We start from the raw sequence: 22,353 nt of genomic DNA, 5'->3' as shown, positions 1-22,353 counted from the left end.
AGAATTACAAAAGGGGCGAGATAAATAACTCATAAAAATCAATTCTATTGTCCTAATTTTTTTACAATTTCTCAAAAGACACTTGCAACATAAACACCTAAATATATGTGATTTCTTCAGCCTTTAATTTGATTTCTTCACTACATTTAGAGATTTTTGAGCTTTGCAAAAGAATAAAAAAAGGAGAAAATAAAAATCCTTGTAGATGGCAAAGTGTATAAACTTCTCAAAGTTTACATCTTGAGTATTTCCCTTGACATGGACGAATGCTATGAAAATATTGCATAGAGAATACTGCTAGAGATAGAGGCAAGTTAGACTCATGCGACCTTCACGTGAGAAGTGCCAAGAAAGAGAAGGAAAGATGCATTTTTAAAATACTGCTAGAGATAGAGGCAAGTTAGACTCATGCGACCTTCACGTGAGAAGTGCCAAGAAAGAGAAGGAAAGATGCATTTTTAAAATAAGAGGTGAAGTTTGCCGCCTTGCAAGTTTTCAATGTAGTTCCTGAGTTCTATGTCTCTTCAACACATATAGATGCCTAGTTGTCATTATTAGATTAGCTTGCATTAGGAAAATCTATACTATGCAGGATTTTTGAGATAGGCCCTTAAAGGCTTGGAGTGTCTCAAGTTTCATGTCAAGCGAATGGAAATATTTGAGAATTAACCTTGAAAATAAAAAGGGAAGGTTAACCTTAATAGAAAGAGAAGGTTTTCAAGAGTTACAAACTCTAGGGGTATAAGAAAAAAAGACTTTGCCGTCGTTGTGTAGTCCCTAGGGATCAACCCGGGTCCTCATCGTGGAACCTGACCGCTCTACCAGTTGAGCTTGTGCCCATCCAGCATGCCCAAATCCACCTTCCAACAAAAAGAAAAAAAGAAAAAAAAAGACTATATGAATTCGATATATAATATTTGTCATTACTAAAAGGTCCATAGGACATGGATCACATGGTCATGTCCTTCACTTTTGACACGTGTCCAAGTGCGAGCCGCGCACGCGTTGAGTCGAACCCTAGATGCATTGTCTGCGATCTCGTGTCTGAAACAGCATCTCTGCGAGAAGGGAACAACACCAAGTTTCATTGCTTCTCCTGCAGCAGAAATGTCATTTTGCACCAGGCTTGCCCCCTTGACGCGCAGGAGCAGAAACCCTAATACATTCTTCATCAGAGCAACCTCTACAACCTCTCCAACAGACGCTGCAGCAAACAGTTCTACGCCAGCGACAAAGCGCTCAAACCCTAAAAAATTCTCCATCTACAGGTGGAACCCAGACAATGGGGAGAAACCCTACATGCATACATACACCATCGACACCAACGAATGCGGCCCCATGGTACTGGATGCTCTCATCAAGATCAAGAATGAAGTAGACCCTAGCCTTACCTTCAGGAGGTCCTGCCGTGAAGGGATCTGCGGCTCTTGTGCCATGAACATCAATGGTTGCAACGGCCTCGCCTGTCTTACCAAAATCGACCCCAACCCTGCGCAGGAAACCCCTATCTCCCCCCTTCCTCACATGTTTGTTGTCAAGGACCTGGTTGTGGATATGACCAACTTCTACAACCAGTACAAGAGTGTGGAGCCATGGCTTAAGACTAAGAACCCCCCTCCTGAACCTGGTAAGGAGCACCTACAGTCGAAGAAGGATCGTGCCAAGCTCGATGGCATGTATGAGTGCATCCTCTGCGCCTGTTGCAGCACATCGTGCCCTAGCTATTGGTGGAACCCCGAGAAGTATCTCGGCCCTGCAGCTCTCCTTCATGCACACAGGTATGCGTATGGTTTTCTCTCCTTTTTTAAATCCAATTCCTAAAATAAGAGTTCTGAGTCCCACCTTTCTCTCAGCGCACCATTTCCTTTCTCCTCTTCTACTGGTGAAGAAAAGAGAAAAACATTCACTATAACACTTTGTAGAACCATGCCGGTTAGTTTTTCCTATATTGCAGCCCAAAATTGCAACACGTAGCGAGCAGCCATCACAGCGAGGGCCGCTTTTGCTTGAGTGGCTAGCTCACGGTCAGACCTATCGAAGAGACAGTGAGTTCAAACCATGACGTCTCCTTGAAAAAAAAGGATTGCAGCAAGTAATCAAAACTAAGCAAGACAAAATAGAGAAGGATAGATAGACGTAGTCTACTGTATAGTGCAAAACATGGTATCTACAATGATGAAGTTGGATCTTGGATGATATCCTGCTGATGCATACAAGATAACTTGCTGCTGTAATGGCTGAGGACTGCTTCCAATCGTTGTATCTATCATGTATGTGTGCAAGAATGAGATGTGATGAGATGCCTAGAATGAAGACTAATCTACTCTTTTATACGGTTTCACAATGCTCTTCAGTTCATACTTTGCCACGTACTTTGCCTAGAAGGCAACTGCAAGCAGGAAGCATGTCCACGTGGCACTCACATGCGTGATGCACCTGACAATGAATGTTTAGGGGGTCAGGTATCGGCCTAGGATGTAAGATTTCACTGCCCAGAGGCAAAGACCCATGAGAATGTGTAGGATGGGGATAGAAAGAGCACGGTGGATATCAATTGCCCAGGAAATCAGCAGAGAACGCATGGGCAGGTAAGGTGCAGGTTTGGGCAGGCATTTTGGCGCTGTTTACAGCCCATAGCCAGTGGCAATTACTTACTATCTTTTTAGATGGACCTGATCCCCCGCTTCAGCATAAGAAAAGGTATTAAAGGTCATTTTTTAAAAACTTCTGCATTGTTTGTGCGCTTTTTTAAATTCCGAGACAACTCGTTCTGCTGCACAGGTAATGTGCTTTGAGTTGGAGTGCACATGCATAGGGTGACTCTTGAGCTAGGGCTGCTAGAAGTAGGAGTTGGACAATCTTTCATATGACACTTTTAGAGTGATACCCAGCCTTTGTGGGCAAGTCTGCAAAAGGTGCATCCTATCTCCATGCCCTCCATTGGTTGGGATTGTCCATATTCGTTGGAACACTTGAATGCTGATAACTGCTTGCTAAAGATGCAAGTCTCATAATTCCAAAAACCTTCTGAACAAAAATATACTGTTTTTGTGTTTTATCTGAACTTTCAATAGTTGTTGAGAGGGTATTATATTCAGTACTTATAGCTATGCTGTCTTCATTGCCTGGTGATATTATTGCACATAAGCTCTAATCTTCAGACCTCTCAAGTTGAAAGGGCTACTTTAAGACCTTACTTCTTGGCTTTTGGTTTGGTTGTGTCTAAATCATGAATTACAGGTGGATAGCTGATAGCCGTGATGAATACACGAACGAGCGTTTGCAAGCGATCGATGATGAGTTCAAGCTTTATCGTTGCCACACAATCATGAATTGCGCACGTGCTTGCCCCAAGGGCTTGAATCCTGGCATGCAGATAGCCAAAATAAAGAAGTTGCAGGTCACTCGACCTTCATGATTTCAAATAGCCTCTTAAAATTTAAATGAGCGCCTGGATGGCCTAGTGCATTATCTTTGGATGTCTACAAGAAGTTTATGCTGAGTGTCAACATAAATTGATCAGTCCTTATGTAAACTGTAATAATACTAGGAAGACTCTTACTTTGCTTGGCATATGAAGAATTGTTTTCAATGTTGCATTTTATGACAATGTGTCTCTTGGTGTCTCTTGCTTAGTGTCTGAAGAATTTGTTACATTGTTACGCTTTATTGTAATTTTCAAAGTTCTGTCTCTTCTCACATGTGCATGCATGGGTTTGTCTCGCATCCGTCTTTATTGCTGCTATCATGGCCAAAAATTTGTGAACTGGTTTGTTTGAGAAATATTATGTGTGACCTTCCTTTTCAAGTGCATTGATTTCTCTCAGTTTCTGAGCAAGTGTAACTGAAGCGGAAGATTGTGAGTTCAATTGATCTGTAAGGTGTCAATCGCGTAGTGCATTGATTTCTCTTAATTTCTGTGTAAGTAGAACGATTGTGAGTTCAATTGATCTGTAAGGTATCAATCTCTTGCTTGGTAAGCTCCAAGGAGGGAAGCACCCATCTACGGTTGCCTTAAAAGTCATTGCCTAGTACAATGAAAGAATATCATAAACTTCAGCTTTATTTGAAATTGATAGTATGTTTTGCCAATTGAAATGCAGGTGGTCAGTGCTGTCATAGATAACAGCGGGAGGGGTTTCTTCACTAATATGCTGTAGAGGCTTATCTGTACTAATTAGTGATAGATGATTATAAACTAATGTGCCATTTTGTTAGTAACTGGCTGCTGCAAGGACACACTACAAGCAGAAATGTTGGTGTATGTTGTTTTGATGGAGTGATGTAGCACCCCATTAGAATAGCTGCTTTCTTGTTCATGGTGCTCTACATAATAAGCTGCTGAGCTTTTGTGGTCACCAGAAATTGTGAAGCTATGATAGTGCAACATGAGGACAGCTTTCACAGCAGTTGTAGGAATGCCTTGTGAAATAAATAGATCCAAACATGATTGCTAGATAGAAACTCTGTACAATGGCATGGCCAAGCCAGCGGATCACATGTGATCCATGCACCTGAGAGGACATCTAGGCTAGATAACACAACATATCTTTTTATTGTTAAGTACATAGAAAAGCTTCAAACTATATAGGCGAGTTAGTATTGTGCTTATTCTTTCTATCTTTAGCGGTGGATTTGCCCTATCAACTACTTATTTGGTGTACTAATTCTTTCTATTTGGTACTTCCCTTAGTGCCAGGCTTCATTATGGTTGAGTTTGCCCTGCATCTCTAGCGGTTTGACAGAAACTCAGTACGAAGGGCTTTGTGTGAATATATGCTCTTATGTGCGTGTGTGTGAGCATTTTTTGATACCGAGTTCTGCACCCACTATTGGGCACTGATGACGTTAGCAGGGAATGCAAATTCCTAGAAGAAGGTGAATTTGGGCATGTTCTTGGATTCATCTAGGTATATATATATATAGGTTGGTCTCAAGTGCTGTGAGTCGGAGTCCTAGGCCTGATTTTTGACAGGACCCTTGCTCTTCGAGATTGATGGGTTTGGTGAAATATGTCAAGTTTTTTTGTATTTTAGCGTAGTTATTGATTGGGCATTTAAAAATTTTGCAACTATATCATGGCCAAAATGCTCAAAAACATGCGTGATGCTTATCAAAAAGCAACTACGGCTGTGACTCTTTTCAAGAGCTGCACCCATTCTAACATAAACAGTAAAGTCATGCATTCCCTAATGTTTTCTCAGATTGTACGGCGCATAATTAAATAAAGCATGGTTGAAGATTTTGCGAATTTGAGAAATTATCAATTAGTAAAGTAGCCAACAAGTGAGCAGTGGTCTTTTTAAGCACTAAAAAGCTTTATGTTTAAGTAATCAAGAGTGTCAATTTATTAAATTTAACAAGGCTACGCCATATAATGTAAATAATAAATAGGCCCTAAAAGTAGCGTGTCGTCTGAACACCGATTTTTCCAATTGCAGAATAATCAACTCGGTTTCAACAAAATTAGATTTTTCATTAGGAGGCACCGATTTTTCCAATTGCAAAATAACCAACACGATTTCAACAAAATTACATTTTTCATTAGGAAGCGTCCTGTGTGTGTGAGAACAATGTTGAGGATAGCCTTGGCATCACTCCGTTTCTCTCTCTCTATCTCTCTCACACACACACACACGATCAGTCTTACGATGGAGGCATTTCCATTTTGTAGCCATCTCTCTCTCCCACACGCGCGCACACACGTACACAATCAGTTTTAGAATGGAGGCTTTTCCATTTTGCAGCCATGTCTCTCTCCCCCTCCCTCTCTCTCTCACACACACACACGTACACAATCAGTCTTACAATGGAGGCTCTTCCATTTTGTACCCATATCTCTCTCTCTCTCATTCGTGCGCGTGCGTGCACACAAATGTACAAATCAGTTTTTACATTGGAGGCTTTTCCATTTTGTTTGTAGGTTGTAGCCTGCATGCTTACAACAATCAATCAATGTCACTCTTGCGCGTGCCCACACACACTAGGAGTTGATTTGCATTTAGTGATGTGTGAGAATATCCCGTGCTAGGCGGGGTGCAGTATCAAGATTTTAAGAGCTTGGATGAAGTTCTAAAAGCTTGAATAAATCAAAGTCCATTTGGTGCTTTCTTTGGCTACTCTAAAATCTTTGTAGAATTTTCCCATTATACACGTTTTAAAATAAAAACCTCAGGCAAGAATCTGAAGAGTTAATGGAAGCCCGGATTAGAGCCAAACGGCCCACGACCAAATGGTTGACTGGAAGCAACGAGGCTATACATAAGATGTGTGGCAACGGGAAGAGCTTCAGATAAACCGGGGGCCTATAGTGAGCGGCTCAATCAGGCTGTGGACTTAAGGCTCTAAGGCTTGCCGCATGAAGCACACAATCTATGCACTAGCAGTAGAAGACAAGGTAGGCTTTTGGTGGTTCAGATCTTCAGTGTGTTGTCTTGAATACATTGTGATTGTCCATGCTTGTGAGCAAGCAAGCATTGAAGGAAGCGAGCCTTTTGCTTAACACCAACCATCTAGTGTGCTATTAGACTGTCTTGTGCTGTGTAACCCTCGAGTCAACCACTCTCGCTTTCACTACGCCACTCTTAACTAGTCATAGTTAAGAGTGGCTAGAGATGAGGGACAAGCCAACGGCATATTCATTCCTCATGAGCTTCTACAATACACAAACTAGTCATAGTTAAGCTAGAGATGAGGGACAAGCCAACGGCACATTCATTCCTCAGGAGCTTCTACAATACACAAACTATCTCCCTCGAGACAAGCCACTCTAGCTTAACTAGTCATAGTTAAGCTAGAGATGAGGGACAAGCCAACGGCATATTCATTCCTCATGAGCTTCTACAATACACAAACTATCTCCCTCCCAACTCCAAGTGGAGATGTAAACCACACAATATGCTTTTCTCATCTCTAGGGATGGTGTCCTCTCTCTTCAAAATACACACATTGTGCACTATATAAGTTATAACCTCCTTGTAACACCTCCTGTTGGGGTCTACCTCGATATCCATACCTGTCATGATATTTATTACAAGAAAGATCTTTTGATGTAGAGTCCATTGGGGAAGGGGAGATAGTACTCTACAAAGATCTCCCCTCACCTTGGGAAAGCCAGGGGGAGCTAGCGCACAAGAGAGATCTCCGCTCACCTTGGGAAAGGGAGGGGGACGTCGTGAGTGCACAAGGCCATTGGTAGACTTGGTAGATAGAGAAGTCTGAGGGCAGCAGTGGGGATGGTGGAGGTGGGAGACGAAAGATCTGAGAGCACCAATGGTGACGATGGAGGTGAGAGATGGAGAGCTCAAAGATCACATGCGATGATGGCGGGTAGTGAGGTTGAAAGATTGAAGAGCACTAGTGATGGCGGTGAGTGGTGAGGTTAGAGAGCACCAACGATAGCAATGGCTGGTGAGGTCGAGAGCTCAGTGAAGATGAGGACGGAGTGTGGAGGATATGGTTAGCCATCTAGAGGTTGCCCACCACTACTCCCTTCACCATCTTAGTGAATGCTGATATGAAGGGATACATACTCTTATGGCGAGGTTATCCCTCGAGCAAAGCATCTAGCAAGACAACTCCCAAGCATGAACTCGCGGGCTGAGACAAGTCCTCTAGCACTATCCGTATGGCAAAGCATCCGACGATATAAGACATGCATGAAAAGAACATAAGTCTTTTGGCACTACCTCCCATGCAAAGCATCCGGTGAGATAACCCATGCATCAAAAGAAAACTAGAATACTAGAGGGCTTTAAGGTTTGATGATTGTGATTGATGACTGCAAGACAGTCTAGACGATGGAGAATGGAGCAAGAAAGCGCTTGAGCAACAGAGGGCGAGGGGGTGGCATAGGGTCCTAAACTATACGTTTGCTTGAACGCCTACAAAAAAATTCCGCAAAATGGGGGTGCTTTTTGGTGGGGAGAGAATGGGAGACTATTGTCGGTGGTTGTCGGTGGAAATGGTGTAAGGGAGAGTGTCAGTGCAGAGGGTAGGAGCGAATGGTCTCGGTGGGGAGGGTGACGAGAGGGAGGTGTTTTTTTCTTGAGAAATTTTTTTGCCCGGTGGAGAGGCTTGAAGGGTCGTGGTTCGTGGGGAGGGTGCAAGAGGATGGTTGGTAGGGGAGGATTTTTTCCCTTTTTGGAAAAAATATATATATATATATGTATGTATATATATATATATATATTTATATGTATATGTATATGTGTATATATATGTATATATATGTGTGTATATATGTGTATATACATATACATATACATCTACATCTATATATATATGTGTGTGTGTATGTGTATATGTATATGTATGTATGTATGTATGAGTGTGAAGTGAAATGTCACATATATACATATATACATACATCTACATCTACATCTATATATATATATATACATATGCATATGCATATACATATACATATATATTTATATGTGTATATACATATACATGTACATGTACATCTATATATATATGTGTGTGTGTGTGTGTGTGTGTGTGAAGTGAAATGCCACATATATACATACATACATACACTGGTTACATACATACATACATACAAGGGGAGAGAGAGAGAGAGAGAGAGAGAGAGAGAGACTCTATAAGAAAAAGCTTTTAGATGCATCTTGCAAACTATGGTCGAGTATGTGGATGGTTCAAAGACTACACACAACCAAATGACTTTCACCATAATGTGCATCTTGCAAACTATCATCGAGTACGTGGATGGTTCAAAGACTACACATGGCCAAATAACATTCACCATAATAAACAAGAGCAAGAAAGGATTCATCATGTGATCGTGGAGAATCGCCATGAAATCAAACCTTTGAAATTTCAAGGTGCTGAATACATGTGGAAACAAGATGATATTTACCATTGGTGGATATCATCTAACCAAGAAAATAGAAAATACTGCAAAAAGAAGAGCAATATAAGTTATTTTCAACTAGAATGCTTGGGTACCCTTATCTTTTGATTGCTTGCACCTATACGTTGTCAACGTACTTTGAAAGAACGTGTCCTTCCGTTCACGTATAAACATCTTGAAGCGATTGAATGAAGATGGACACTGCAACCCATACTATTTCTACAACACGTCTTCTTTGTATGCGTGTCTTTCTCAAGTTTATATGAATAGCTTATAGAGCTCAAACGAGCATGAACATCGAGCCTATGATTATATTCAACGTGAGGAATCAACGGACATCGAGAGAGATCTTGGGATACATCGCAAGATAGATAATTTAAATTCATTACCACATTTGAATCTGAGTTACATATCATTCATTAAGTCATAGGATTTTCGTGCTCGTTTATGTGAATGAAGTTTAAAAAAAACATACATAAAGTAAAGTGGGAAGTTGGCACAGTCCTCCCCGAAATTTAATAAACATAAGAGAACGTGCCCTTCCCCCGTTTCCCAAATAGCACTTTCGATATCGAAAGCGAACCAAAACACCCTCAGTGTTGAAGGCGGCCATTAGTCCTACGTATTGATTCATGATACAAAACTCATTTTGAAATATAGTAATAAATTTATAATTTTCTAATTAGCGAGGTACTTTTGAATCTCCATCGAACATAAGAACAAGCTTCAAGCTCATCAATTGCAGATGTCAATCTAGACGATTGATTCTTATTTGTGGCTGGGATGCAAGGATAGATTCATTTCCTCCTCGAAGAACTGTACGAACTATGATGTAGGCTACCGCTCTGCCCTTCGGAGTAATCCCAGGAAGGACTCATCTGCCCTTCAGGACTCAACCAACTATCGATGTCTATGGCATTGCGACTGCCCTTCGGGACTCATTGCTTTCAAGTATGCTTTCAAATCCATGTTCATTCGAGCATTTCAAATATGCTCTACACTACATGAAGTATGCTACCCAAGCACTTGCACAAAATACGGTAAAAGAATTAAAAAAACAATCTTGTTTTGCAAAGCATGGAGTGCAAATGGTTTTGATGATGTGTGTGTGTGTGTGTGTGTGTGTGTGAGAGAGAGAGAGAGAGAGAGAGAGAGAGAGAGTACCTACTTGCGTTTATACACTAAAACATCTTGTGCATGAGGTAGTTGGGGATTCTCAAGCATATACAAGCTTGCAAAATATTATCCTTCTCGCAATGTTGCCATGAATGTGGTTCCCCTCTGCTATAGTGCAATCGGCGCTATCTACGTCTACGTGGTGTTATCCTCAGTGGGGTTCGGCCCTGTGGGATGGGATGTGGGATGGGTGTTGGCCTTGGAGGTGTTTCCCTTGCGAATCCAGGCTCAAGCGTTTCATTTTGGGTGGTGACCAGGTGTAAGCAGAAGGAAACTTTGGCTCTCAAAAACGGCAACATCCCTCACTGACCTCCATGCAAGCAAAGGACCAAGTGGAGTGTGGGCTCCTTTTGGACGTTGTAATCAGCAAGGGTTCGACTATCTTCGAGCTGCCTACCAACAAAAATTAGCCTCTGCTGTCGGGAGGAATCCCTTCCTTGTCTTGGATCTTGGCCTTCACATTGTCGATGGAGCTCTCCACCTCCAGGGTTATGGCCTTTTCGCTCAGGGTTTTCACAAAGATATACACACTTCCACGAAGGCAGAGCACTAGATGGGGGGTGGACTCCTTCTAGGTGTTGTAGTCAGCGATGGTGTGGCCATCCTCTAACTACTTTCTGGAAAAGATGAGATGCTCCTCGTTGGGTGGAATGCCCTCCTTATCCTGGATCTTGGCCTTAACATTGTCGACGGTGTCGGAACTCTCCACCTCCAGGGTAATGGTCTTGACGGTAAGGGTTTTGACAAAGATTTGATGCCTCCACTTACCAAAAAGAAAAAAGAAAAAAGAAAAAAGAGAGGATCTGAGACATGCTTTCCACTTACCAACCCTAGCTATAAACTGTTGATCTTGTGTCTGACTGAACAGTGGTTAGAAGGGGCAGACGAAATACATACAGAGAAGAGAAAGAGTGTGGCTGGCACCCGCAAAGACCAGCTCCACTCTCCTTTGGCTAATCCTGGGACCTGTCCATATCTCTGCAACTTGGCTACACTCGCTACACCTCTCTGCGAGTGATGTTTAAAGCAAATACCAGATCCTGTCTTTTGTTAAGCGAAGCTTAGGTACAGAAATGTGCTACACCAGCAGAATAAAGAGGGCCCCTTTTCTTTGCGACAAACGGGAAGCCATAGCATGTAAATCATGCGCGTTTCCCACCACGCTTAAGTAAGCTAGGGTTCGCCCTGGTTAACGGCGCTGTTTCTTCTGTGCATGTCCGTTGGGGAGGCGTGAAGCGCTGGATTGGACCGAAGGGGAGAGCTATGGGAGAAAAATACTGCAGGGTAAGAGAAAAATAGAGCTTTCTAACAAAGCTAGATACTAGCCAACAGATAGAGAGATCACGGAACCCAAAGATGGGTACATGTCATTCCAAGCCATTTTTACCCCACAATGGGTGTCAGAAAGATAGTGAGAGTGTCTTCTTTTATACGCGCACCCGGGAGACAGAGCCGCTTAACGTCGAGAGAGAGACACCTTCAATGTAGGAATTGCATTGCTAGCTTTATTAAGCATGCTTTTAAAAAACTTGTGTAACCACGTGGGCTCCTCTCAATGCTTGCTTTTGTGCAAGCATCTTAAGCTACCCAAGATAATCATTTACTAGATTAGTGTTTTTAATTTTAAACTCGTGAGAGCTTTGGAGTACAGTGCCATGCTTATGTGGAACATTATTTCAATCATGTGTGTATAAATAGGCACATCCTTAGTGGAAGCCACTCCCAGTCTTGGAAAAAATCTTGTTATCAAGGTAATTTACCATGGAATTTCTCTTTATTATTGTATTGGTAACTGATGCTTTATTTTGTTGTATTAAAATAATTGAAGTATGATGTGTCTTTGGTATTGATATTTGCTATCAAGTTAATGTCGAAGTTTGAAGATAGCCATGTCATGAAGTTTGAAGATAGCCATGTCATGAAGAATGAATGCAATGGTAGCTCATCAAAAGACAAGGTATGTCATGGATCAACTTATCCTTTATGCTAATATATACATATATGCTTACACATACTCCACGTACTATGTATGTGTCCAACAAAATGTGAATGTATATATTATATATCATATTAGATAAAGATTTTGAGTATTGAAATCGTTTCATGTATTTGTATAGGACTTTGAAGCTAGCCAATGCCATGGTTCTTACATGTGACAATAGCTCTTCTCATGGTAAGATACTAACAAATATTTTCTCAAATGAGGTAACTCGTTGGACTTTTCCTCTTTGGTAGTATATTTATAATACATTGAATGATCTTATAATATCATATGATAACACCTATCTTTCATTGTTGTCTTAAGTACTAATTAGATATATTATCTTATCAATTTAATGTAGATTTTCAAAGTCAAATTTAGCGGTGAGAATAAATGTGATATAAGTGAGGTAGCTAATTATTCCTCTTTCTTTTTTGATGTATTTACAATGTATTATTCTTTGTATTTACAATACAAAGAATCTTTAGCTAGTTACTTTATATAGTTTGATATGATACTATTACATTATCTTATAGACATCAATACTAAAGTCTTTATTTTAGTGTAGTGTGAATAAGATATACCTCCATTTTGTTAATATGTACTTTTTTTGAGATATGATAATTTGTATGATGGTGTAATCAATGGGACACGATTTTCATGTTTTATAGAGCTCTTGGAGCATGGTACTTTGAAGAGAGTCAAAGACATTCAAAATCCTCTCGTACCACCACCAATAACAAATGTAGAGTTTTTTATATAATCATTTTGCTTCTAAATATGCTATCGTGATAGACACTAATCAAGTTTCCATATGCATAGATATCTTGTTACATTTCTTCTATGAATGATGGATTGGAAACTAAAAACAACTCAATGAGAATGAGATCTAGAGAATGCAATGTCTGTACACTAAGCTTAGAAAACTACAAATAAAATTTTTATTTTTGATTATTTTTAATAATTGATGTTTATTTGAACAGATTAGTGACAAGATGAGGAAACACAAGAGCACGAAGAGAAAAAAAAAATGAAGGTAATAATTATGATTTCATAAATTATATTTATATTGATTTTCCTTAAAAATAGGAGATCAAATGAGTGTATTGATTACATGATAAGTCAAATGACAATGTTACTTTTACATTGGCTAAAGAAAAGAATGCAAGTATGAGTAAACTCTTTAGATATTACTTAGTGTATATTTTCTTTAATACTACATGTTACTTATACTTAAATTTTATCTTTTCCAAGTGAGAGCTTTAACAAGTGAGGAGATGGAGACAATTCTTCTCAAATATTTTGATGCTGCAACCATATCTAATATGTATATAGTTTTGAAGGCCACATATTCTAAAATAAGAAAGGAAGATCCTTGTTTTAAAAACAACTCAAAAGATGTGAAGACTCAAGGGCATGAGGAGGATAGTATAGTCTCCTGGTTGCTTGACAGCAAAAAGGTCAAGCTATATAGGCAAACCTCACATGATTTGAGTGTCGAGGATGTATATACAATAGTATAAGGCTTTGAGCTTCTAGAAAAAAATTTATTAAAAGCTCAAGAATGTGAACTTTATATTATTGGCATTTTGTGAAAAACTATTCTCACTAATTTTGACATGTTTAATATGGATTGTGTTTGATATTTAAGAGGTTATGGTGATCTAGAAATATAATCTTTTCTTTTCATAGATCACTAATCTCAAGTTGATTTATTCTGCACGAGTACATGTTCTATGGGCCTTCAATTATTTATAGCTCAAAAGAAATGTAGAATGTCTAATGTCCAATTTGCAAAATTAAGTAGTGAATACAATGTAATGAATATAATATGTCTATAGTGTATATAATATACATATAGTGAATACAATGTATCTATATTTTAGTATTAAAATGTAGAATGTCTAATGTCCAATTTGGAAAATTTGAATAGTGAATACAATGTATTTATAGCAAATGTCTAATGTCCTATTTAGAAAAATTAAATGGTGAATACAATGTATCTATATTTTAGTATCAATTATCAAATTATTTTAGTATAAGTAATAAAAATAATATTATTTTTATTTATTAGGTATTATATTAGATATAGATATGCTAAATAAAGATTTTACAATCCATGTAATTATAATAAACAAACTACATAGAATCATATACTTAACTAGGTAAATTAGTAGCCATATATAAAAAAAGAACTTTATAGTATTTTTTAAGATAAACGATTCTAGAAAAATATTTGCTATATAAAAATAAATAAACAATTTTACAACATATTTGCTATATAGGAACATGGTCATACAAAGAAAATTTTGCTATATAGGAAGAAAATCCCCATATTCAAAAAAATACTATATAGGTGAAATTTCTCACATAGGAAAAAATCCCCACATAGGAAAATTTGCTATACCCACATAAGAAAAACTAATATATATGAGAAAAGTCCTTTGCTACTCAGTCTTTTTTGGTGTGCATATTCAATCTTTTTTGTGTGCATATTAATTAATGTGCACTGACGTGACATTAATCAATAGAACCATACATTAAAAGAAATAGAACTTCCGATCCAACCCTTCAAGTGCAATAATGTTCACATGAATCATAGTGAAATCGCTTACAAACACGAGGTGAATTCTCTAACAAACAAACAATGTATATTTAGTTACGTGGTCTTTTACAGTACTTGAAATGAGTAGACAAACTAAACAATGTACATATAGAGAAACAAATCAAACACTGTACATATAGAGAAGTAAAAGCCTTTGTGAAGAAATCACATCATACTTTATACCGAAGATATACCGAAGATGTACTTTAAAGAAAGCAAGCATCGTCCTTTGCAAACTGGCAAATTTTTTGGTGGTGGGAGAAACAGGTACATAATCTTGTCCATTTATAATTGCTTCTTTAAACTTTGCAGTTTTTTCTCGGATAGACACGTAGTTGTTGCTATAGTCTTCTTTTGCCCCACCACAGACTCTTCTTCGATATCAACTATTATTGGATTTTGACGACTACGTGGCTCCTTGTGTTCATTCACTATCGTGCATTGCATCAAGTATGGGATTTTCATCACTTTCCAAATTAATGAGGCTTGCTTTCTATCCATACCATTGCCTGTTTTAAGTATGATCCTTGATGCGGTAGGGCAATATTTTTCTCGTGCGTATCGAAGCAGAGTGTTTTATAACATTGCACCAAATTTATTCGGTATGTAATTCTCTATGAACACATATGCGAGCTCGAACATATTGATTGGTGATAGGCATACCTTATTCTTTAGATCTCCTTGACCATACAGAGCATATAGTTGCCGGTCATGAGTTATTTCTTTAGAGGAAACGTTGTGGAAAAAAACCTTAAATGGCTTTGGATCCTTCATGCAGTAACCGAGCATACCTTCAAAAGTATGCATGTGGATTTCACGCGCAATCCTGTAAACATCACCAATTCTCCTTCAGGTTTGAAGAAGTCCTACTGCATGTACCTTTTTATCAACTTGCCAATACTTATTAGCGAGGGTGCAATGAGAAAAACCACCATTTGAAAATGATGCTAGTTTAATGTTGTGCCCTTCTCTAATGGGAATATCCCTTTAAGACCAGTGTTCGAAAAAAACTATTTTCCCAAAAAGTAAAAAACCTTCATCTAAAAATTGTGAAATTATTTATAAAGAAAATTTTCAAATTTTGAAGGTTTTTGTTCTACAACCCCTCAAAATATGCAGGTTTTTGTACCCTTAAGTTTCAAATTTGAAGGTAATTTTAAAAATCTGCAAGTGCAAATTACACTATACCCGGGTTTTTGCGAACACTGTTTAAGACGCTCCGTGTACGAGCAAAAACTTAAAAGGCTCCCAGTGGGATACATCTATATCACGTTTCCAATCCCCATTATCACAAATGCTTCGAAAAGCTTGGTCTTATTTCCAGTAGCGAACCCTTTCAGTGGCATCATTATTACAAGCATAGGAAAAATACGATGCCACACTCCTCTTATAAATAATCTTGGCAAGCGGTCGACTGGAATAAGAAATGACAGGCATACATCTATCGCAAAGCACAGGATGCCCATCCAAGGTCAAAACCTTCCAAAACTTAATTCATTTTTTCTTAAATGAATAATTGATTAATCTAACAAAACAACATCTTGGGTGCTTATTTTCTATTTAGATAAAATTTTCCATATAAAAAATTTTGTTATTTAGGAAAAATTCCCTAGTCGAGATGTTTTCTAGATATGTTCATTTTATAATTAGGAAAGTATGTAGTAAAAGGTATTTTTTTCCTAGATAGGAAACCACCAAAAGTTCTGTTTGCAAATCCTTTTTTGATGGGATAACACACGGATGGGGGTTATCCTTGGACCTTGGGAAATTGCACCGCCTTAGCACTGCTTAGCCGCCTTGACATCAACTAGCTACATCCCCAAAATAGTATGCTAAATCAAATGTAAGCTCAATATAAACTTATTCTCGAATGTAATGTACATTTGGATCAATTGTGAATTCAATGTAAAATATGTTATCAGATTTAATATAAAGTTAGATTAATTGTTTGGTTTCTAGCTCTCACTAGGTAAAAAGATGAACACTTGAGATCCTAATCATATTGTATTAAGTATATTGAACAAAAGTATCATTGCATTCCAATCACGTTTTGCATTCGCTTAGGTTCTACAACTTCATTTAGCTTGTACATCATCAAAGCCTCATTTGATTCGGGCTAAGCATGTAACTCACTTATGGATATACATCATGCATTCCGATCACGTTTCGCATTCGCTTAGGTTCTACAACTTCATTTAGCTTGTACATCATCAAAGCCTCATTTGATTCGGGCTAAGCATGTAACTCACTTATGGATATACATCATGCACACTTGTACATGTTATAGCACTCATGTATCTTTGCATATTTCCTCATAAACCACTGCTCGGTTTGAGAAAGGGAGAATGTTAAAGGTATGGCTTATACCTACTATGCACATACATGCATACATCCACTCATGCACATTTACATTCACAAACATGCAACAACCACATGATACTTGCCCGTTATACATCATAACCAGTTGTAACCACCCAATAATGATTGACATATGTTGCATCTTGTGGATCTTCACAATGCATAATTGTATCTCTTCAAGGAATTTCTAGTTCTTAATCAGGTTTTTGTCATGTATTTCGATATACATTTCTATGTATTAGCCACAAAGCATTACGTATGTCTGATGGGAATCATATTCACTCTGGGACTATAGTAGGGAAACTCGAGTTGGTCAAATGCCAGGTCTTGGCAGCTCTGCGATTTGGCCTGATCGCTCTGCAAAAGTGATTGCACTTAAGTCATGGTTTCGAGGGAATCTTTCTCCGCCGGGTCGAAAGAAGGCTTGGTATTTTCTAGTGATTGAATCATATCGTTGCCTCCTCCATTTGTCGCTAAATCTTTGGAATTGGACCCAAAAAGCCACTTGGGTTTGTAATTAACCAAGTTCGCTTTTTAGCTTTATTGAAGCTTTTTTGCTCCAAACATGAAACAAGTGTAGGTTGAAATAGAACCCCAGGCCGGTTACACGTTCCACTGTGCTGAAATGCGGAGGGTGTTGGTCATGATAGTAACCCTACACGGTATGCGCGTGCGCTCTTGAAATTGTAACCACCCAACAATGATTGACCTATGTTGCATCTTGAAATTGTAACCACCCAACAATGATTGACCTATGTTGCATCTTGATGGATCTTCACAATGCATAATTGTATCTCTTCAAGGAAGTTCTAGTTCTTAACTAGGTTTTGGTCAAGTATTTCTTTAATGTTTAAGTACTTAGGTTTAAAAAGTCAATTTTATATTGCTTTAGTTTAGATTTTTTAATAGATTAATTCAAATATAAATTTGATATATTAATTTAGATATTCTTTAATGAAATATATTATATTAGATTAATTAAATTTACTTAGTTATTTTTTAATAATTTATATTTAAAAATTTTAAAAATAAAATCTCACATTTTTCTCTTGCAAATCATCATGTGATGCATTTTAGCTTCCTATGGCCTAGTTTGCTTTAAATTTGTATCTTTAACATATTTTTTATCATCAAAATTATTTTTGAGACATACATGTATATTTATTGTGGTTACATTTCTAGCCTCTGGATCGACATTACTATCTACTTGTTTTAAATTAATATGATCAATTTACCTATTGGTTACATTTCTAGCCTTTGGATTGATAGTACTATCTATTTATTTTAAATTAAATTAATATGATTAATTTTTCTTTCCTTATTCAAAAAGTAAAGTAATCTGCAAAAAGATAACTTAAACATTAAAGTAATAAAGTAAGTTAGAAATGTTAAAAATATTTTGATAACTTCAAAATGTAAAAATAATTAAAAGTAAAAAGATAAACTAAATAGTTTTAGATAATTTTAAATTAATTATTATAAAAAACAAAGTTTACAAAATAATATAATTATTATATTATTATATTTTTTATAGTTCATATGTGTTACACATGAAAAACACATTAGTTAAATTAAATTTACTTATAAATGTAAAATTTTATTAACACATATAAGGAATTTTATTTTCCTTCTTGGGGTTTCCCTCTCTTCTTAATGCAAAGAAAAAAAATGCCCGACAAAAAGGACTACAAAACACTACTTTATATAGTCATCTCTAAATCCTATCATATGATAGATTCTATCGTATAATAAGTCAAGGCAAAAATTACATTTTTCTAAATGTTTATGTATATCCAAAGGATTCTCTATGAGAAAGGAACCCCCACATGTGGTTGCCAAGATCAAAGAAACATATACCTCGGACCCCCGTAAACCCACCCTTTGATGAAAAATCCAATTGGGGTGTAGAGACCCAAGGCCTTGCCTTGGACGCCACCTTCCAAAGTCAAAATAAGAATGGAGAGCAATGGGAGCACTCCCAACATGTGTGCCAGAGCCACCATTGAAGCAAGCGGAAGAAACCTTGGATGAGCCACCAAGCCCATGCATAGTGTGGCTACCCCCCTGACTGTTTTAATTTCTGTTGAGCCACCCAGAGGGGGAGGCAGTCACATGTATTCCATTATACCTCACAGGTGTCCCCAAAAACCAAGAGGGATCCCCACGGTCCCATGACACCCGTGTGTGTACAAAGTTAAGAATTAATCATTAATTATTGGTTGATTAGAGCCAAAGGAGAAAAATTAGCATGGGGATTAATTTTTAGTTAGTCCTTAAGCTCATGTATACATAAACCATGAGGGGTTCAATGCATCAAATGGTTAGATAGCTGGATTGAAATCCTCCACTTTTAGAGCATAATTCCTAGCATGTGTAAGGGGGGGTGGGGGTGGAGAAAGGCCAAGAAAAGGGATGAGGTGTCATAGGAGAGGGTCTTGACTTTTTTTCCCCTTGCCTTTTGTGTAAGGTTTTCACCTTGAATATTGGGAATTCAAGGGAAGAGGTGTCATAAGCATTTAAGAGGGTGTTGATTTTTTGCCCCCTGCCTTTTGTGCAAGTTTTTCACCCTTGAATATTGGAAATTCAAAATTATACCCTCTCACACAGGCTGGAATCCACCTGTATACACACACACACACACACACATATACATATACATATACATATACATACATACATACATACATATATATATATATATATATATACACACACACACACACACACACACACACACACACACACACACACACACATACATATATACATATACATACATACATACATACATATATATATATATATAATGAAATAAAAAAGACTTTTTCATGCTCCACCATGGATGTGAAAACCCTATCCACGTGATACTTTCACGGACTTGAAAACCTAAATTCATGTGATAACACAAAATCTCAAAATAATTCACATTTGCGTGAGCCTGAAATTTGCGTGAAAATCTAACTTCAAGCCATAAAAATCAATAATTGCGTACAAATCAAATTTGCATGAAAATCACGTTGACCAAGAGAATCGTAAGACTCAAGTGTGGTGCTCTTGCTCATCAAGGAGCAATTACCATAATCAAACCATGGCACCCTCAGGGGGATTAAACATGCCCTTGACATAACTAAGGCCAGCAATGGATATGTATAAACCCTCGAGGTCCATGCCTCAAGTGTAAATTCCAATCACATCGGTGGACCCACTTTGCACCTCCAACTATGCCACTACTGTTCAGTGACTCCAATTATCATAATAACTAGGTAGTATAAAAACTGATCCCGATCTCTTATAGATGCTCAAGGCAACACCCAACAAACCTCACAACCCCTATAGATTCCAAACCATGGCAATCTAAGAAGGCGGAAGGAATGAATGTTGCTAAACTCAAGAGAAGTTGTATATGGCCCAAGTAAGTCATCTAGGACCATGGCCATAGAGACCTCCAATCTCATGGGGAAAATATGATGGATCCATTGATCTTGTTCACTTCATGCAATTTTTTAAATAAATACATGAAGGTTTGGATTATCCCATCAAGGTATATGCATTGAACCTTTTCTTAGTGAAAAAGGCTCATATGCCACCAGTGTTTGCACCCTTGGTGACCCCAATTGTCCCATTTCTAGTCCTTATCTCTTTTACAGATGCTAAAGCCAACACCCAACAAACCTTGTAGCCCCCAAACCATAGAAATCTAGGGAGAGGGAATATAAAAGGAATAAATGGTGATATATTCAAGAGAAGTTGCACATGGTCCAAGTGAGTCATCTACTAGGCCATGGCCACATAGATATCTCCAAGCTCATGGGGCAAATATGATGGATCCGTTGATCTTGTTAATTCATGCAATTTTTAAAAAATATATATGAAGCTTTGGATTATCCCACCAAGGTATACATACTGAACCTATGCTTAGTGGGAAAGCCCTTAGATGGTTATCACTTTCATACCTACAATTAAGGAAAACTTTAGAGCTTTGAAAATAGCCTTCATCTATAGATTCTTAAGCCAAGGCCCTAGGTAGAGTGCATAGCAACATAACTCTACATGAGTATGGTAATACATCTTGCATATGCAAACCCTAAATTCATGATGTGAGGATTGGGAAAACTGAATGATGCATAACTAAAGAGATGTTTTCTCATGGGATTGAAGAGAAGCACTTTGCACAAACTACTAGAGTTGAGACAAAGGTAGCAACACACACGCGCGCGCGCACACATACACACACACATGCAACAAGAAAACAGAGATAGAGAGAGAAGGATAATGTTGCCATATATATAGGCAGTGATGTGTGTGAACACACTTAGGACCGTCGGGGCACTTTTTCCCTCTTTAGGAGGTTTTTTCCCCCGGCTTGTATATACGCCCATCATTCTAGGGCTAACTTATCTTTTGTACATTGACACAATCTAATACACTTTGTGTTATGTGCATTCTTGCTTCTTCTTCTCCAAGCTTTGTGTGCTTTCCTGCAACCCTAATTTCAACAATTGGTATCAGAGCAGGCATCGGCTCCTAGGGCTACGCCGCCAGTACCCTCCGACTCATGTTCTCCGATTGAGGTGAGCTTTCACGAGCGCTTGCAGGTCCCTATACTCTGCAAATAAGCTCGTAGGGCTTGGCGTTCTCAAAATTTGCATCTGAGGTCGTTTCGGGCTCCATTTTTGCATTTCAAGTTCTGCACAGGTGTTTTCGTCATTTTCTACAGAAATTTCGACAGTGCAGTTTTTTGCAAAACAGGTATACGTGTTCTATTGTGGACCGTGCTACATAGCACAAGTTGTCTTCTGTTCAGTCTTTGCTTCATTATAGGTAGCTTTTGCATCAGTTTCAGTCAGTGGCCATGGCTGATAACAGCAATGATGTATTTCACATGTTGTCTACTGAAGACAAACTGGATGGAGACAGCAACTACCCACTTTGGGCATACATGATGCAGCATGTTTTGGTTGCAAAAGGAGTGTGGAACATTGTGCAGGGTATGGATGTACGTCCAGGTTCTGTGGATGTAGGATCTGTTGAGGATGTTGTAGGTTCTAGCAGCTCTACTGTTGCTGCTGTTTTACCCACTGCTGAACAAGCTCGTTTTGGGATGGTAAAGATACGCAGGCTCATGCCTTGATTGCACTTTCTGTCAAACGTAACATCACCCCACATATTCGTTCAGCTAAAACAGCAAAACAGGCTTTGGGATATTCTAGCTGGTTTGTATGCAGGTCGTAACGAGGCAAAAATCGCTTACCTGCGTAAAGAGCTAGAATTGAAGATTATGCAAGAAGATGATGACATGAATGTTTTTCTTGCTGAGATTAAAGATCTCAAAGAACAGTTGATTTCTGCAGGTGAGAT

At 38.3% G+C, this 22,353-nt stretch overlaps 1 protein-coding gene and 2 long non-coding RNA genes across 3 annotated transcripts; 2 read left to right on the top strand and 1 right to left on the bottom strand.

Moving 5' to 3' along the window:
* The first annotated feature begins 981 nt into the window (after nucleotides 1–981).
* LOC147616705 (succinate dehydrogenase [ubiquinone] iron-sulfur subunit 1, mitochondrial-like) lies at nucleotides 982–3,626 on the top strand. The gene is made up of 2 exons (XM_086777780.1): nucleotides 982–1,778; nucleotides 3,241–3,626. The coding sequence occupies exons 1-2, from the start codon at nucleotides 1,108–1,110 to the stop codon at nucleotides 3,416–3,418; spliced, it is 849 nt and encodes a 282-aa protein (XP_086633906.1). The 5' UTR covers nucleotides 982–1,107; the 3' UTR covers nucleotides 3,419–3,626.
* A 6,354-nt stretch (nucleotides 3,627–9,980) lies between these two features.
* Nucleotides 9,981–11,258, bottom strand: LOC147616704 (uncharacterized). Its single transcript, XR_015262440.1, has 2 exons — nucleotides 10,949–11,258; nucleotides 9,981–10,814 (listed from the first exon to the last, which is right to left on the bottom strand). It is a non-coding gene; the product is annotated as an uncharacterized LOC147616704 (long non-coding RNA).
* A 688-nt stretch (nucleotides 11,259–11,946) lies between these two features.
* On the top strand, nucleotides 11,947–13,068 carry LOC147616703 (uncharacterized). The gene is made up of 3 exons (XR_015262418.1): nucleotides 11,947–12,008; nucleotides 12,169–12,224; nucleotides 13,016–13,068. It is a non-coding gene; the product is annotated as an uncharacterized LOC147616703 (long non-coding RNA).
* Nucleotides 13,069–22,353: the final 9,285 nt, after the last annotated feature.

The sequence above is a fragment of the Cibotium barometz genome, chromosome 38, assembly GCF_041138505.1.
Source record: "Cibotium barometz isolate CiBa-2024 chromosome 38, ASM4113850v1, whole genome shotgun sequence".
NCBI lineage: Eukaryota > Viridiplantae > Streptophyta > Polypodiopsida > Cyatheales > Cibotiaceae > Cibotium > Cibotium barometz.
This window is presented reverse-complemented; position numbering and strand designations above follow the sequence as displayed.